General features: G+C 34.6%; 1 protein-coding gene and 2 long non-coding RNA genes across 3 annotated transcripts; 2 read left to right on the top strand and 1 right to left on the bottom strand.

Moving 5' to 3' along the window:
• Positions 1–4,574: 4,574 nt before the first annotated feature.
• On the bottom strand, positions 4,575–5,531 carry LOC117685770 (uncharacterized). The gene is made up of 3 exons (XR_010711229.1): positions 5,262–5,531; positions 5,085–5,157; positions 4,575–4,964 (listed from the first exon to the last, which is right to left on the bottom strand). It is a non-coding gene; the product is annotated as an uncharacterized lncRNA (long non-coding RNA).
• Positions 5,532–7,150: 1,619 nt separating this feature from the next.
• On the top strand, positions 7,151–8,803 carry LOC136273045 (uncharacterized). The gene is made up of 4 exons (XR_010711193.1): positions 7,151–7,738; positions 8,143–8,217; positions 8,446–8,517; positions 8,769–8,803. It is a non-coding gene; the product is annotated as an uncharacterized lncRNA (long non-coding RNA).
• A 3,015-nt stretch (positions 8,804–11,818) lies between these two features.
• LOC136273039 (uncharacterized) lies at positions 11,819–15,090 on the top strand. Its single transcript, XM_066076806.1, has 2 exons — positions 11,819–13,617; positions 13,733–15,090. Exons 1-2 carry the CDS (start codon positions 11,959–11,961, stop codon positions 14,036–14,038), a joined length of 1,965 nt encoding a protein of 654 aa, XP_065932878.1. The 5' UTR covers positions 11,819–11,958; the 3' UTR covers positions 14,039–15,090.
• The last annotated feature ends 3,977 nt before the right edge of the window (positions 15,091–19,067 follow it).

Here is a 19,067-nt window from a genome sequence, read left to right as displayed (position 1 = left end):
GTTGGACAATAATAATTATATTTCTCTCATAATCTTTAGTATGTTCTCTGCCAGTTGTCTTATAAAGATATACTAAGAACATTCGCGTACTTGAAATTCCTTTCGGGGGAGATGCAGCTTGAGATATGATTGAGCGCATCAGGGATATGTCCATATCATATGCATGATGGTGAAGAACTTCCTTAACAGATAGTTATTCTGTTGAAGGATTACCAGTGCTTCCTTAACAGATAGTTCTTCTGTTGAAGGATTACCAGTGTGTTTACCTCCTACTTCTTGCCTTTCTTTGTCTATTATAAAGTAATGCTCCTTTAAAAGAATATATTAATAATTAATAATAATATTAACAGTGAGAATGCTACATTAATGACCAATACAATATATATTTTTGTAGACATTTATATAGGTTGTTATTGCCCATTGTCTCAGGTATGCAGTTGATGTAATGAGACCATGACACATATATAGTTTCTTATGGTCCATGGTCTCATGTATTCAGTTGACATAATGAGACCATGACACATATATATGTTGAAATGGTCCATGGTCTCATGTATACAGTTGATATAATGAGACCATGACATCTCTATAAGTTGTAATGGCCCATTGTCTTATTTATGCAGTTGGTGTACTAGTACCATGACATGTTATATAGGTTGTAATAGTCCGTGTTATCCAATGTGCAGTTGATATAATTCATATCATGTATATAGGTCGTTATGGTCCATGGTCTCATTTATAAAGTTGATGTAATGAGATCATGATATGTATAAAGGTTGTTATGGTCCATGGTCTCATGTATACAGTTGATATAATGAGACCATGACATCTTAAGAGGTTTTTAATGGTCCATGGTCTTATGTAGATGTGGTTCTGATGATGATACCGTAACATTTATAAAGGTTGAGCTGGTCCATGGTCTCATTTATTCAATTGATAAAAAGATACCATGACATCTTATGAGGTTTTATGGTCTCATGTTTGCAGTTGTTATAATCCCCCGAACCCAGTATTTTGAATATGTATTTGAAGATATAAAATATCTTTATATATGAAACTGTGCATCAATACATACATGTACATGTATAATATAGAACTGCATTCTCTGACAAATACATGATATACATTAATACATGCACTTGCTACTTATTCGATGCATTCTAAGCATATGCATTACAGCATGATCTCACGTCTGTGCTAGCGCTATTTTTATCCGACATTACGTAATTGTTGTCATTATATAAATGGTGTAAGATATTTTTTTCATAATAATCAAAAATAAAAGCAAAACATGTTTTATTAAAAGCAAATGAATAAAAAAAAACCGATGTCTATACGATTCGAACACCCTCTCCATGGAGATGGATGGACTACGAGCCTCCGCTTATCACAGTGAGCTACGCTGACACATTAGAGTACGTGTAAATAGAGAACACTTAAGCTATAGATAATGGGCCCCTTTTTAGTGCCGTTTTTTATGTAGAAATTATCAACAAATTGCTTTTCTCTCGTAATAGTTAAGCACTGATGAATACTTCTGATTTATAAGCATGCTTAAATTTACCCAAATTAGCATACAGTTAAATTTTTTTAGGATTTTTAAATGCCTATAAAAAATTTAAATCTACTTTCATTTCCTGATCAGGAGGGGGTGGGGTTTATTGTTCCGTTGTTGCTGTCTGCGTTGTCGCGTCATTTAACTGCAGGCGGGGCTCGAGTCTCGCTCATCATTCGATTATATTTATCCTCAGGAATCAGAACCATTTTTCGCGTATGCTTCATTTTAAAAGTTTCATAACAAATTCTCTCACTTCTCCAAAAATTCGAGAAAGCAAGCGGTAATGTTTTTTTTTTGATGCGCGAAGTTTAGTTTTCACAGGCTTCTTTGAATTAGTAAAGTTAATAAAGACTTTTTTGTGTCTATTTACAATGGATTGTATCTTCTTACTTAGAAGAATTGATGCGCTTAGGACATTGTGAATGATCTCAATTATTGCTAGCACTTGTTAAGCGAAATATTTGTTCTCTCGGGGTGTTCTTGTGAAAAATTAATTTCAAATAAGATGAAACGTTTAGTAAAGTAATGCTCATTTTTTCCCGATTTCTACATTCTCTATTGACAATTTCCTTTCAAATGAACAAAATTTAAAGTCTACAAGGGTTTATATACAACACAGGTCTCGTCGGGAAAGACGCCAGTCCGGATGCGATAGTCCTCTTCACTATGTGGTGATAAATCTAACACAAAGTAACCATAAGATTTTCTCTTGCAGTCATTATATGCTTCAATCAAAGTTTTAGATTTCCCGGGAAAAGCCTGTTTGCATAAACACTGAATTTGCGAAACATCTCTTGGATTTTTTAACAAAACCAAGTAATGGGTATTTAGGTTTATGGTCCTTGAATGTTTCCCTTGAAAATACATGTTTTGATTTAAGTATAATACACTCAACTTTTTATGATGCGCCCCCTGTGTTAACAGTTTTTCCATATTCGTGTTGTTATTTCATTCATTCATTAAATCGTCAATAACAATCAAATTATGATCACCGCTAAGTTCCTCTATGTCAGAGTCGGATAGTAAACCTTTTTGAAAAGTCACAAACTTTCCATGACCTGAAATTCGTTCTGATTGACACCATAACAGTATAATACAATTCTAGGAGTTACGGGCTCAAACATTTCGGCCATGTATTGGATTAGTTTCCTCACAAAGGTTGTTTTATCCGAATCCGTTGTGCCCGAAATTAAAATTGTTGTACAACTACTAAACGGAAACATTTTGAAGACTCTCTTTCAGTTTTGATAATGACTGATAAGAGCTTCGTGTGACTGTATTTAAACATACATAAAACCTGAACAAACTTATTATGACAATACATTTATTAACTTATAACAACTTAATGTATCCAACTTTAATAAATTTAACAATTCATATATTGTCAATGTCCAGGCTTGGGTTGCACTCCGGGCATTCGAGCAAACCCATCTGATTGCTGTGGTCTGGCCGCACATAGCATGGCACAACACTGTCCAACTCCACTGGTAACTGGAAATTGATTTCATGAAGATTGTTCTTCAGTCGATTCCACTCCGGAATTCTGAGGGAAAGTCCTTGCGTGGTGGGGTACATTTTTTTCTTGGCAGAGTTCCGCGCGAACTCGAATTTTCTAATGTTCACACACTTGTATGGTGATGTGATTGACACATGTACATTGGCGCCGAGGTGCAGTCGGTAGTCTACCCGTTCGTCCCTTTTTACTTCTTCCAGTTTTTGGTCGATTTGTTCGACGTTATCACATAAGATACGCCACCTGGATAAGGTCATGGCCTGTCTTTTCTCAGTTGGTTGATCGTCGGCGAACAGTCTAACATCGATGATGGTTTCCTCTTCGCTGTTTTTGGATTCTAACACTCTCAACATGCGTTCGCATCCTAATTCGAATTTAAAAGTTTCTGAAAAGTCTTGGCTCATCATGTTTACTTACAGTTTACGATATGCTATTCGTACCTCGTCGAGTGAAGAGATGGTTTGCTTTCTTGTAAAAGCAGACCTTATATATCGTTTCTTGTTTACATGGAAAATAATCTTGTTTATAGTAACAGCACATACGCAACCCATATTAATAAAACCGCTGCTTGATATCAATTAACTGTCTATTCCAGCGCAAGTACTGTCCAGTGTCCTCAATATAATATTACCATTAATTATATCCTAAGTACTTGATGTTCTTTTGCCCCGTTATCTCTCCTGCTTAGTCGAAACACAGCATGTTACTTATTGCTAATTACTAAGATCATAATTAGGATGGTTCACTACACCTTGAAATATTTTTTTCAAATCATTACCTTTCATTATATCCTAAGTACTCAATGCTCTTTTACCCCGTTATATCTCCTGTTTAGTCGAAACACAGCCTGTTACTCATTGCTAATTACTCAGATCATAATTAAGATGGTTCACTACATCTTGAAATATTTTCTCAAATCGGCAGAAAATTACTTGTTAATGATAGAAAGCATGATCAATATGAATTATGTCAAATAGGTGAAAAAATGACCAATTTTGGATGAATGTTTATATTGTAATTTAATAAAGTTCCAAACGGATTCGAAATTACGATCTGTGGTTCACAATATTCCGATACTTAAACAGTTTAACAAACCATTTAAATCGCCATCTTGTGACGCAATGTCTTTATTAAAAAAAAAAAAGAAGAGGTATAAGACTAGGAGTAGTGAGTACTTAATGCTTATCTTCAATTTACTGTCCATTCAAAAGGTATTTGTTGGTCCAGTGTCCAAGGTATACCATAAATAAAATATCTTATCATTACGTAATGACCCTTTCCCCGTTCAGCTTCTATTGCTCAATCTGTAATGAGCCATATTGAAATGAGGATTTGTATTATCTTTTAATGCATTTCAGACATCACCCTGTCACCATTTTGTTCCTTAAAATTCACAAACAAACAAATTCTCACATGTTCAACGTCTCTTTAAATATTTTGATAACATACATTTTATCACATCGAAACTTTTTCTTTTTCTTTACAATAAAATAAGTATGACTTTAACAGTTCATGGCCCGCACGCTTCAAAAACCATATCTCTGGGGCGCTCTCCTCGCACGTCGCGAGCGTCTAAGAACGGGGACGGGTGTCTGCTCCCTTTGATGGTGTGCGGGGATCTGGACTGGCGCGGGGACTGTCCCGGTTGGTTGGCGGCAACATGCAAGACACTTCCATAATACGAAAAGCACTATGTACAAAAGAAAACTGTAGTTAGTCTAGCTTTACATTTTCATATCCAAACTCAGACACAGAAATATCGTCCATCGCTGCTGAAAGTCTTTGAAGGCTTTTTCTCCTGGCACAATGCTTGCGCACGATGACCACTCACACAAATCACAATGCAGGAGATGGCGAGGGACGATATTCCTGTGACTATGATCCAGGGAGTGTCTAGAAAATAACAGATATGCAAAAAATTTCGTTTCCGTTCTAGCACATTATATTTTTAGAGCAATTGTATTTTAAGAAAATATGACTATTCATGATTTAATAATAATAAAATACACTTACTAAACCCAATGGCTGCCGTCTCCATCATGGCCGTTGTAGTAGAGGGGTCACTCTTCTGTCAGTCAGTTGAAGCCTGAAAAAAAATAAATAAAGGCCTTGGTTATAAATCAATCACAATATGTACAAGTTTACACAGTATGTACGTAAAGTTAGCATTTAAGCATACATTACACTTACATGTGTACACAATCTGTCCCCCAAGAAAACTTTGGTGCCTGGTCTGGTCAAAACCTGGTCACAGTGCAGGCTTGAAAACTGCACCATTACTTTCTCCACGTCGTAGGCCCTTAGGTTTAACTGGTTAGTCAGGACTCTGGCGATGATGAAGACCCTCACACCCTCAAGACGTGGAGAAGAAGGGAGTTGTTGACATACCATCACGTCATCCCTTCTTTGACAGCAAGATGCAATGCAACACAAGTACGAAAAACCTAATAAGACTGTCTTCATCATCAGTCAGGGGACTTCACTGTGTATATACACAGAGTCCCCCGCGTATTTGCTCAAGCGTGAAGCGCTAGCCGGACAGTGTCCACATCAAAGGCATTGGTTATGAACAAGCTATACACAAAATTAAAAAAAAACAACAAAAAAACTTATTTACACATATATACAAGTGGGTTTAGTCGGCATCCATTCAAAATATATTTCGTCCTAAAAAGAACGATTTTTATGTTTGTAATTTTGTCTATCCTCCACTTGCTGTCCGGTCTTTGTCCAATCAAATGTTCAAAAAGATTTACATAATCCATTTGAGATTTGATTTTCTTTCTTACATCGCTTATAGTGCTGATGAGAATTGGTCTGGAAAAGAGAGTTTCATTCCTGTCCGGAATGAAATATCGGTACTCCACCGTTTCGATGTGCCGTAGGATAAATCCTACAGAAATATTCATGCGAAAAGCCATTTTTTCCCCTCGGGCGATATCCTCTACTTTCCGGACGACATCCGTGGTTGTGAGTGATGAGGTTGTCGGCTGGATAGTTAATAAATTTTTTAACTAAGCCGGTTTCACCTTTGCTTAGTATGAATTTCTTATTGGCCATGTAAGCAGATTTCAATCTCTCATCACCGTCCCACGGAGCCGGTTCTCCCGTAGCCTCCCAAGGAAAATCCCCCACTTCACCGCTTCCAGTCTGGTGGTCGACTTTTTGATGGATATACAAAGCCTTTCTATTAGGAAATACTTTGCTGCATATTCTGCACGTTGGTCCGGTTGTCTTTTCCCGCTGGGGTTTTTCCTCCTCCGCATGAAATTTTCTATGAGCGTTAAGTTCCCGTTTGTTCGTTGATACATGGCCGCACTTTTTGCATTTTATTCCCTTTCCCCTCTCCTCGGTGCTTTTTTCTCTCTTTTCCGCTGTCTAAAAATTCTACAAACATGTACACTTGTCTCTTAATTATTTACCGATTTCTGTTCGGAACTTAGTTCGGAGTTTTGATCGACCCCGTTACACTTTGCCTCGTGTCGTTTTGCATTTGTCTTGTAAGCAAATGTTTTTGACATTTGCTACAAGAAAATGCCACTTTCTCATGTCTCGCCTTGATGTGAACTTTAAGTTCGTTTTTACGTTTAAATGACTTCGGACAATCCGGGCATTGCAGCGAAGACGACCGTGCAACAGGCCCCGGTTGTACAGCAAACTCGTCTCTACAATTAAGAGGGAGTCTACGAGAAAACCATGCAAAAGTAAAAAATAATTATCCAAGACACTTTAAAAAATGGCATTTACATTTATATAATCTTAAAGAGGATGATCATAAATATTTGTAGTAAAAAGATAAATGATGGATGTACCCTCATATTTAAGATATCCCCAAATCTATTTTTAGCTCTCCCCATTAGGCTAAAATTGAGTACAAAATGAAACTTTTACAACCCCTCACATAATATCAATGAACACAAAAAATTCATGTACTTTTGTTGTCTTTAAAAAGTAAACAATTATAACTATCCATAAAAACCATTATTTTGTTCACCATGTGACTCTTTGGGGGAATCCCAGTAGGTTTTTTAAATAGAGTGACTACCTTGACTTTAATGTATCCGACTTCTGAATAGCTATATGTCTGATACAACGGATAAATAATATTTTTAATTTCTTTATATAAATCAAAATTATTTTGTTTACCATTGTTTCAAAGGAATTTGTTGGATTTACTGTAATTTACAAGATATCCAATTTTGAAAATCAGTGGAAAATGTTATGAAATTATCTCCCTTTGTATACTCTTCAGTAAGTGAAGGGGGAAATCACCTATTGTTTACATGGAGGGAAAATGTCGTCTGGTGGGTGTTGCTTTGGCACAGCGACAGATTGTAACAATAATGTGATATATAATTTAAAAGACTGCGTGAAAACAACATATCACCATTTAAGATACCTGAATGCGAACTCTAAAGGCATAAACCTGTCAGAAAGTTATTTAATCCTGTGCAGAGCTGGTGTGAATGTTATTACTGCAGCCCATCTAGACCAAAATATTTGCAAGTTTCACAGGGATTTTCTTGGTGTGTATTGGAAGCGAAGCAAACGATCATGTACACATCCATTTCATGGAAATTCAAAATCAAAGCCAGACAGAGGCATCACCCCAGTAATGAGTAGAGAACTATGGCTGCGTCTTCAACTCTCAGTTCCCATAGGCGAAGGTATATATTTTTAAGAATTGTTTCCTTGCATTTACATATTTTTCAAAAGCTCCATGCATAGGCTAAGTGTATGTATAGGCCTACTTATATTATGTCTATGTACTATATGTTAGGGTCCATTGTTATTTGTTATTCATAAGTTTACTTAATTATATTATAAGCAGGTATAACAGAATGTCATGATTTAAATTATTAGCTTAGGTTGTATGTTGTTTCTGGTCCATTCATAACTCAGTCATCTTTGCTTGTATACTTAGTCTCAAGATGTTTTTTTTTTGGCATTACATTTTGCTTAGTTAATCATAGTTTATTGGACATTATCATAATTATTAAATACTCCAGTGTCCAAATGAATAAGAATGATCAAGATGATAAGATCATTATGTTTTTGGTTTTATTTAAAGCTGTATGCAGAACATGTGTTTCTAAACACAAAGCAGACCTCAGTCTTGGTGAACAAATTGTGGAAGAAATCAGAGGTAATTATTTTCAAATATTGATTAAGTATGACATTTTATGACAGTGACAGTAGGGATGGATCCATGATTTTCTTAGGGAAAAAACTATAACAACTTTAACAATATACAAAGCAAATACTTGAGATAAGAAAGTTTTTAAAATTTATGAATCAAAAAGGCTTATTTCAGTAGTTAAAATACTATATAAGTAATCAAATGATTACTATACAAGGACTTTTTTATTTATAGACAGAGTTCAACAAATGAGTAATCCACCATTACACCCAACTGATGATTTGCAAAGTTGCCTTTATGTCAATGGTATGGTTTAATTACATGCAAATATTAAAATCCTTAAAACATGGTATTAAACAATAGTAGTTTTTCCTTAGCCTTTCACACTACTTATGCAGATTTATAATAGGAAGGAACATTGAAAATGAAGCATATTTGATAGATATTTGTCAGCCCTGTAAAAGGATATATAATAATAAAAGCTAATGTTGTATTTTTTATATGTTAAAACATTTTAGTGGTGGTATAATTATAAGAATAATACTTTATTTTTTTAGCTGATCCAGAAAATGTTCCAATATCTCAGTCCAACTAAACTGACCATGCTGATAGTGAGTGTATAAAAACTGTAGTCACTCTTGATTTATCATATTTAACATTGTACTTTTAAGTAATGATGTGCATCCTAATTTAATAAAGGGATAGGTGTTGGTTGTGTTGGAGGCTACTTTTTGACTTATTTAAATAGGTTATAATTCTTTAAAATGATATGGAAATACAGGGCTCAACATTATAAAGTTTGTCTGATGTAAAGCTCATTTTTAGATTGGACATGGTAGTTTCCATAAAACACTCAGAGTCAGCAGATTGAGTTGGAAAATTAAAATTTATTAAATTCACACAGTTTTATTATGAAAATATTAAGAATGACTCATACCCCCTCCCCCGGAAAAATATCTGTATCTGCTCATGTGTTCTTCATTGTGTAGCTGACATCAGAATATGTTTAGTTACATCATGGTTTTTAGTTCAGGTCATATTAATTGACTGTTTAGACTAATCAGATGACATGTTTCATAGAATTATTATAATTATAATTATATATTATAATTAGACAAGATGAATATATTCCAATTTGGGCCCTTAGAAGTCATATAATAATACTTGTACAATAAATACACAATATGCAGAATGTCCTGAATCATAATGAACTATAAACAAAATCGCAATACACTTCACTACCTTGTGTGCAGATGCATCAGTTGGAGAAATCCTGTGTACATGTAATTGACAAATGGAAAAAAAATACACTAAAAGATGTGAACATAAACACCTATCATATAAATTGTAGGAATACACCACATAAGGTATTAAACATAACTTGAAACTGTATACTCAGTCTAAAGATGATTTTGCATCATTTTTTCAGGTCACGTGAGTTACTCAGTGACCTATTTCTATCTGTTTATGTCCATCTTCGGCTGTTGTTCATCGGTCGTCGTTTATCGGTCGTAAACTTTTAAACATTTTTAGCTTCTTCTCTGAAATCAATGAACTAAGAGGGTTGTATCTAAGACCGAAGGGAGGGGTGGGGTATATACCTGCCATAATGACGTAATTACCCAGCTATTATTGCATTTCAAACACTATAATCAAAGTACTGAAGAACTGACGGGAGTTGATTTTGTCGATGTTTATTTATTTTAAAATCAATGATATGTTATTTGGCATGACAAGTACATGTATACGTAGTTTCTAATTTGAATTACGCATATTTTTATAATATGAATTTTTGAACTTTTTCGACTAGAATGTCGAGAAACTTCCATATGAATATAATCATGTTAAGTAATATTTAAAGATAAAATTAATTCAATCAAACTATGTATCAGTGGTAGAATTGTATGGATCCAAGCAATTATTTTATATTGAACTCTAGTCTCGTTCAACCAAACGCTCGGCTGACACCGTAAATCTCCGACAAGGGTTTACGGAGACAGCCGAGCGTCGAGTTGAACGAGACTATATTGAACTCTGGCGTAGGAATACACACGACTACAAAAAATATTTAAATTGTTCGTACCATTTAAAATCTGACTATTTTTAAGGTATTTGTAAATAATTTTCGTTTAAAAAAATGCTTTAGCATACATTACATCGAATTCATCAATTATTTTCAAGAACTAAGTCTTGTCAGGAGCAATGATTTGTGCTGAGGTCCAAACACTTTTTCACTTTCGGTTTGTCCGCGTGACTGCATAGGAGAGTTGATTAAAAATCAACTCCCAAAAATAAGCTACACCCCCAGACCCCCCTTCTACTTTTTTATTTCTTCCTTCTACTTCAATTTTTAGAGACAACCCTGAACTAAGTACATAGTTATGATGAAGAAGAACGCCTCTTCCAAAATTGTTCATGACCTCTGAGTCAGGGGTTCTGGTGTTAGGGCGGGGCTCTAATGATAACATGTGTATATATTAAAAAATACATGAATTATTTGAAAATCTTCTCCACTGCTCCTAGCCAATGAACTAAGTATATAGATATGATGAGGAAGAATACCTCTTCCAAAATTGTGAAATTCATGGCCCCTGGGTCAGGGGTTCTGCTGTTAGGGCGGGACTCTAAGCATTATATAGTGAAATACATTGATTTTAAAAAAAATCTTCTTTGATCCTGAATATAAAGCAGATAAACTATAAGTATATAGTGATGATGAGACAGTCCAAGAGTGACTCTTACAAAATTGTGAAGTTCATGGCCCCTGGGTCAGGGGTTCTGGTGTTAGGTAGGGACTATAAATGATTGCAGTAATTTTTTGAAAATCTTCTCCACTGTCAATCTTGTGTATTAATTCGATGAATTATGTACAAAGTTATGATGAAGAAGAGTGCTTCTTTCAAAATTATGAATTTCATGGCCCCTTGGTCAGGGGTTTTGGTGTTAGGGCAGCGCTCTTATGATTATATAGGGTAGGGTGGTGTAATTTCACCTGATTATTTTTTTTGTACTTAAGATTTGTTTAATTATGTCACTGTATGTTATGCTACAATTTTTAAAAATAATTTTTAGAATTTAGAAAGTTTATTGGATTTAACAATCCCAGAATATCATTAATAGCCCTGTAATTATAATGCACATGAATATACATAATTGCAAAAGCCACACTGCAGTTACTCAGGGGACCGATAAGGCCCATGGGCTTCTCGTTGAAAGCTTTGACAAGATATTCGCTCCACATTTTAACTGTTATATTGTCTTTATTAGTCATTAACCTTATAAATTTGTCTCAATAGATTTATTTATTCTATGCGAACAGAAAATATTCTGTACTGTTTTCCGCTCATTCAATATATTGTTAAACTAAAAATCCCCTCATGTGTAATAAACCCTCAAAGATGTAATACATTTTATTTTTTTACAGACTTCAATATGTCAGACAGCGAAGTATTGCATTTGTCTCAGTCCACTGCTGCATCAAATTGGTCAGATATGCAAAAGTCTTCAAGGGAGAGGTACAATGATGCCATGCAAATGCTGACAAATGGCCACCTTGAGTTCCTTCGCTTTCAAGCAAGCCAACAGCTACAGGACTTGCAGTACTCAACCAGAGCATACTATGTGCGTCATGCAAAAGCTGCTTTTGAATTTATTTGTGACATCATAGCTCCTGGTCAAGGTCATGATCTAGTTGACGAAGTAGTCTGCAGCTACAGAAGCAGCTCAGTGGTATCCCAACAAGATTCAATGACGGACACGGTAGTTGAGGCATATAAGAAGGCAGCAGACCATACAACTAGAACTCAGATTCTTTCCCTCATTGCCAATAAATATAGCAATGCCACATTGTTGAAAATGATTGAGGGTATGACAATCCACCAAATTGATATGGGAAGAAAACATGCAGCTACCTACTGGCCTGGGCATTATGTTGATCCACCAAAAATTGTTCGAGTCAGAATATCAAAAGGAAAAATTCAGCATTTTATTGAGTTCATATCAGCTCCTATGTACCTCCATACAGTGGGTTTTGCTTCCAAACACTTGAAGCTCTCATCAGGATTGGAAGTCAAAATACCTAAAGTAATCCGTACAATAATTGCATCAAGACTCATCACCGCATATGTTGCATATTGCCAGGACAATGATATTGTACCTCCATCAAGAGCCACATTATATAAGATATTGAAAGTGTGTGCAGCATCACAGATGAAATCTTTACATGGTATTGACAACCCTGCCAGTGAAGGAGAATCAGGAATTTCCATCATTGAGAAAGCAGTGGAAAAACTATCTGAATTAGGACTTGATGAGTTAAAAGTGAAGGACTTCAAGAATCAATTACAAGCTGTAAAATTGCATCTGAAGAATGATTTCAAGACACACCTTATCACAAAAAGCACATGCATTGAGCATTGCATGCAATATGCTTTATCTGATTCCCCTTGCGATCATGAACATTCAGAGACCTGCTCATCTTGTCACCAAGTGAAAAATGTCACCACTAAAATTGCTCAGTGCCTTAAAGGTGTCCACTGTGAAGCTAATGTGAAAGAGGAAATTCAACATGATGTAGACTTGTCATGTGAGAAAAAAGTGAACTGGCGAAATCGTTGCATAAAGACTGTGAATCAGGATGCATGTAAGAGAGATATTCTGAACGACCTTCGAGAAGATCAAGGATTTATAATCATGGACTGGGCAATGAAATATTTGCCACAGACATTCAGAGAAACTCAGAGTGAATGGTTCGGAAAGCAAGGCATCGGTTGGCATGTATCATGTGTCCTCGTACGAAGAAATGATACAGAAGATGATGAACCATTAGACATTCTTTCTTATGTCCACCTTCTTCAAAATGGAACACAGGGATGGTTCACGGTTTCCAAAATTCTTACCCACATTTTGCAGATGCTTCATGAGAGTCACCCACATCTGAGAGAAGTATATTTACGCTCTGATAATGCTGGATGCTACCACTGTACCCCTCTTCTGGCATGCCTTTGGAAATTAAGGAACGATTCATTTGTGACAATCAGAGAGTATAATTTTAGTGAAGCACAATCTGGCAAAGATTTGTGTGACTCGCGCAAAGGGAGTTGTAGAATGCACATCTTAAATTACATCAATGAAGGTAACAACGTCACAAATGTCTTTGAGATGAAAGATGCCCTTGAGAGTCATGGGGGAGTGCGAAATACATTCACTTCCATCATTGATGTTGATATGAGCACCCAGCCTGTACTGTCAGGTCAGTTTCAGATCCCCATAAGCCAGTACAACAACTTCACCTTTATGGACAGTGGTATTTTGGCATTCAAGTCTTACGGTTTCGGAGAGCAGCTTATTCCATCCGAAAAGCTTGAAAGTGTTACAAAAAACATGATGGACATCCAAGAAGCTATGGTAAGATTTTAATCTTAAAAGTTTCATTTGTTTTAATTTGTTCAATTTAATTTATATTGCGATTTTCATACATTTGAGTAAACATGCATGTAATACTTCTATTTTTTCACAACAGATTGTTGCAAACGCCAAACCACCCACTGACAAACCAAGACAAAAGAAAACTACAAGTCGTTTGCTGTCATGTTGTGATCCTGATTGTGTAAAAGAGTTCAGAAAACAGAGTCAACTGCTAAACCACCTAGCTATTGGTAATCATGTGTACGACAATGAAGAGGCTGACAACATACTGGACACCTCGAAAAGAATGTGGGTGCAGGCATGTACCAAAATCAGATCTACTCAACCCATTGTTAGCATTGAAACAGATGATCGGAATGTGGCTGATGAAGTCTCATATGAAACACGGCATATGCACTGAAACGAAGGAAGAAAAGTGCAAGATTTTCCAGTGCTGTGAAAAAGTTTTTGTTTGAGATTTTTGATGAAGGAGAAAAGACTGGTCGAAAGGCAAACCCATACACAGTAAGCAAGCAGATGCGATCAAAAAAGACTCAGATGGGAAAAGACTTTTTAGTCCATGTGAATGGTTGACACATCAGCAGATTAGAGGTGTTTTTGCCAGTTTTGTCACAAAAAAGCAGAAACTGTCAAGTTCTACTTCACAGGCTAAGCGGTTGAAGTTGCAGGAGGTCGGTGATGAGCAGGATGAACTTCTTGAATATATCATCTGTAGTCTTCAGGCAGCAGAACATTTTGATACTGTTCAAGACATAGCAAATGAACTTGTGGATTAAATGCATTTGACTGGATTATATCGATCGGTATAGTTGGAAATCATGTTTACCTAATTTATGCAAATATTGACATTATAAATGATAGGCTAGCAGGAATACTGTAATATTGAGTTAAATGAAATCTCCATAATTTTCAAAGATATAAAATTTTACAATTTAAATTTGCTCTTTTATTCAACAATGTTGCAGAATAGGTTTTACTTTTGGATATCTTGTTCTAAATGTGATGGTGGGATAAATAATGATTTAAAATTGTTTGATTTTTTTTACTATAGAGAGAGTTAATTGTGTACTCTCCAGTACTGACAGGAATTTTGTGACACAAATTTAAGTTAGTCCTTGGCCATTCTTGAATGCTTCTTGTGAGTAAATATATGTAGTTAGGTATCCTGTATGATTTTTAAAAGACAGACTAAAATTAATGACTACAGTGTTTCGATAATTATTATTTAAAATGCATACACGTATATAAGTACCAGAAGATTTCATATTTTTGTACTTCTTGAACACATTCTTGTACACAATATTAATTAAGTTTTGTAAGCATCCTTAGCAATGTTTGTTACATGTAAATGAAATAGACAAGTAGGTATGCATTAATACTGGTTTTGAATTAAATATGAAATTACTCTGAAATTGTGATTTTATGAAAAAAATTGATGTTTAAAATCATGTGTGATAATTTATCATTCTAGCCTTAATTATTTATTTTCTATGTTTAAAATCATGTGTGATAATTTATCATTCTAGCCTTAATTATTTATTTTCTATGTTCATACATTTTCAATGAATATTCCTTTAATTATAATGTAATGAGTTGTAATACCTATTAAGATGCAATTAATTACTCTAATAGAAATACTGTGTAAAGTACTTTTTAAAGCTTTATATAAAGTGCAAATAATTGACTGTTGACCTTATCAAATAATATTTATCAACAATATGTATACAAGACTGTTTATTTAATTAAGCTTAGCATTATTTTTTTTAGCAAAAATGACAACTTTTTAAATTTAATATTAAGAAAATAATGAGAGACAGTTGTGGGTCTTTTTATGATATTGTATTTTTTTTTTCAAAACATAATGCACAGTTAAATTTATGACAAAAAACAGATTTTCATGGTGACCTTATCAAATGATATAACAATAATTTTTTTTTTAAATAACAGAGAAACATGTAGTTCCTGTATGGGTAAAAAATGGATTTGTTGATAAAAATGATGTATCTTTGTTTTAAGCATAGCTTGTTGCTTTTTTAGTTTCCGAAGGATTCCTTTTTAATGAAAATATGCTATTGAAAGACCTTCCAGAAAATACAAAAATTATTTTTTTCTAAAGTGTGTATCAGGTGTTATAGCTCTTAGAATTTTAATGAAATAAGATCAGTGAAATTCTATTTTTAGAACATTATGAGATTGTAAGAGTTGTCTCTCTTTGGTGCCTTCAGAATTTAAAATTTTATATGATGGATATGATAAACACTCTTTATATATGTATGTATGTCAAATATATTTTTTATTGAAATTTGTTTAAAATGAAAAACAGCTACTCATTAACTTGGTATTTTCTTCATGATTTTCACTACTTTTTTGAATTGTTGCTAATGGCAACCATAGGGGGTGCTGTAATCCATATCAATTACCAGATTTTGACCAAATTCACAGGAAATGCTTAAAATATATCAAAATTGATAATTATGATAAAAGAAACTAAAATGAAGAACCTAACATGAATAGCTTTCTGCATGGTTTTCTCGTAGACTCCCTCTTAACACATTGAAATTAAACAAATAAAAGATTCCAAACTTGTATAATATTTGATTTTGAATTATTTGAGGTAAACATTGTGGCTGATCAGGGTTGGAAATTCACCAAAAATAGCAGCCAGCCACAGGGCTGGCTACTTTAAAAAGTTACCTGCCCTGGCCAAAATCTGCCAGTCCTGATAAAAATGTTCATTATTATGAATGAACTATACATAAAGCCTAATATTTACATCTGTAACACAGGCCACTCGAAATCTTTAACTTTTACAGTATTTGAAACCATATCTAAACTTAAACCAAAGAATGCTTATTATTAAGTTTAACAAAGATTGATGTTAACACGTATATATAAGAAAATCAGTGAAAAATGAAAGTTGAATCAGGGGTACTAAGGCCCAAAAAATTTTCTTCCTGCCATGGGCGCCGCCATATTGGCCGCCATTTTGTTTTTAAAAAGTTTGTTCGATCATTGATTGACTGGTACTTATCGATGTTTATTGCCCCTGAACTCGATTAAATAAGTTCCAGTGTTTCAATAGAAGGTAATTTGAATTAAAAGAAATCAAAAAGGAAACCAGATAAGTTTTAATAATGCTTCAATCAAGAAACACGACTTGTTCTATGTATGTCTTATCAAATTATCAAATTATCAGATGGAAAATGAAAACATTAACGTCAAGGAACTGATCTTTAAGATTCTGAATAAAGTATTCAATTTTATTACATTGGCATTCAAATGAATTAAATTGATGAACAATGAAAGAAGAATTAAAAAAAAATCCGAATCACGTAAGTCTCTTCGGCTATTTCCGAAGACGTTTTACGTCTGAAATATGACGTCATAATGTAGACTGAGCACGCGACATTTAGTTTTACTTTGACAAATGATTTGAGAAGGCAATATGCTGGCGGGTCCTACTGTGTGCGTTTTAAAAAGATTTTATTATACAAAAATCAAACTGCACTGTGTTAAATCTGCGTTCGGTCCAACGGTCACACCGTTTACATATTATGATATCAAATATTGAAAGGGATTAAATTAAAACAACTGTAAATAAATGTGATAAAAATTTATTTATATGGTCAGATGCACTCCTTTTAACTGCTAATTGTGTTCTGGTCTCACAACACTATTTTTCTGTACGTTCAAAAAATCGTCAAAGCAAAATAATTCCAGATTTCTTGTTTGTCTTGAGGGGTTTTCCGCCAGTGACAGGGCTCTATTTTCAATGAGATAAAAACGGTTAAAATGCATAATTTTTCCGCTTTTGTAAAAATACGAGGTAACTTGATATTCTTATGCCACTTACTTGCACAGGGGGTTAAAAAGCTTGTACTTGATTTTCAACCACGAGTAACTTCGATGTCTCCGAGTAAACTCTTGTGTCTTTGTGTTTATTTGCTACTAAATCTTTTATGAATTATTGTTTTAAAAGTTGTAAAGGGAGATTTCGCCAGAAGATTGTTTAAAATCAACTACCCACATCTAAATATGCGTAATTTTGGTCAGAATATATCGTAAAAATAATAGTGGTGTATACAACCTATCCACCCTCGACATTGTTAACAATAGAGCTTCCCATGTGTTTCATAACTTATCAGCCATTCAAATTCTACTTTCCATCCCGGAACTGTACATCGGCGTCTTTTGTTTTGGTTGTATACTTTTTTTTCCCTTAGCGTCAATCAAGGAACGCTTTTTGGTAATCGACAAACTCAAAAACATGCGCATCATCTAGCATGTTGCTTCTATTGCAATAGTGCCAAACAAAATTGTATTGCGAACACTTCAGACCAATGAGCGAATCGATTACAACTTGTAGAGCTTACCTAATTCTCAACGAAACCTAACAACCGACAATTGTCTATACTTTTTTGTGAATGAGGTAAATAACTTAAAAATAAAAATTGTCGGTTTTAAACTAAGAACTGGCAATTAAAATTAGCCCGACCGCCGGGCTGTCTTTTGAAGTTTTGTCCCCGCCCGCCTGAGAAACAGACCGTCTCGGGCGGTCGGGCGGGCTCTTATTTCCAACCCTGGGCTGATCAATAAAAGTTATTTGTTTTACACGTAATTGCTGTAAATTGGTGACTTTGCCACAATAAAATTCAACTTACTAAGATAAACAACATAATACCATACTGAATTGTGATGTTTATGGATAATAATGTTCAACAAACAAAAAATTACAACATTCCATATGTTGTTTGTTGTTGTGTTTGGAAAATCAGGTATCAACCCAAACGTCCACCAACAAAACCTCTGTACTGGCCGAAACTGGATGGATATTGATCTATGCTTTTCCAAACACAACAACTAGGAATAACATGGCGATTTACAGCCCCTAGATGCCCATGCCGCCAAAGAATAAACGGTCTGTAGGCAGCGTGTCGGTTGCTCTTGTTAACATCCTGGTCCTCTCCAGCGGCTAGGATATACTGACTACAATAAAAAAAGTACTGGTCACAATACTATATAAAATGTAAATGTAAATAAAATAGTTTTGCTGTATTCACATTATCATGACAGGCCCACATTTTAAAAGCCCAGGCAGTGTAGCAGCGAATTAAGGTAGTCCAATACTCGGCACTAAATGGGCTCAATCATTAAAAGCTTAGCTTTAAATGATAAATATACATTCTAGCAATACATATACAAAAGAAAATATGCATGTTTACATGCTAGTTTGTTTGTTATCACCTCTCAGACGGGTGTACCCCCTTGCGAAAATTATTGACAATTATGAAATTTGCCAGACGTCCGTTTTTCCTAAAAATAATTACCAATTTTGGGAAAATTAGAACTGAACATACAAAATAGAGTATAAAAATTTATTTAGGCCATATCTCATCAATAATTTTGCGCAAATTTTTGTAAGTGAGTAC

The sequence above is a fragment of the Magallana gigas genome, chromosome 1 (genome assembly GCF_963853765.1).
Source record: "Magallana gigas chromosome 1, xbMagGiga1.1, whole genome shotgun sequence".
Classification (NCBI taxonomy): domain Eukaryota; kingdom Metazoa; phylum Mollusca; class Bivalvia; order Ostreida; family Ostreidae; genus Magallana; species Magallana gigas.
Note: the sequence above shows the minus strand (reverse complement) of the source record. Positions and strands in the feature narration are given on the sequence as shown.

Excerpts from the sequence above, each read along its gene's own strand:
- LOC136273039 (XM_066076806.1), top strand. The coding sequence starts at position 11,959 with ATGACGGACACGGTAGTTGAGGCATATAAGAAGGCAGCAGACCATACA. Across the intron at positions 13,618-13,732 it reads TGGACATCCAAGAAGCTATG|ATTGTTGCAAACGCCAAACC; the intron begins GTAAGATTTTAA and ends TTTTCACAACAG.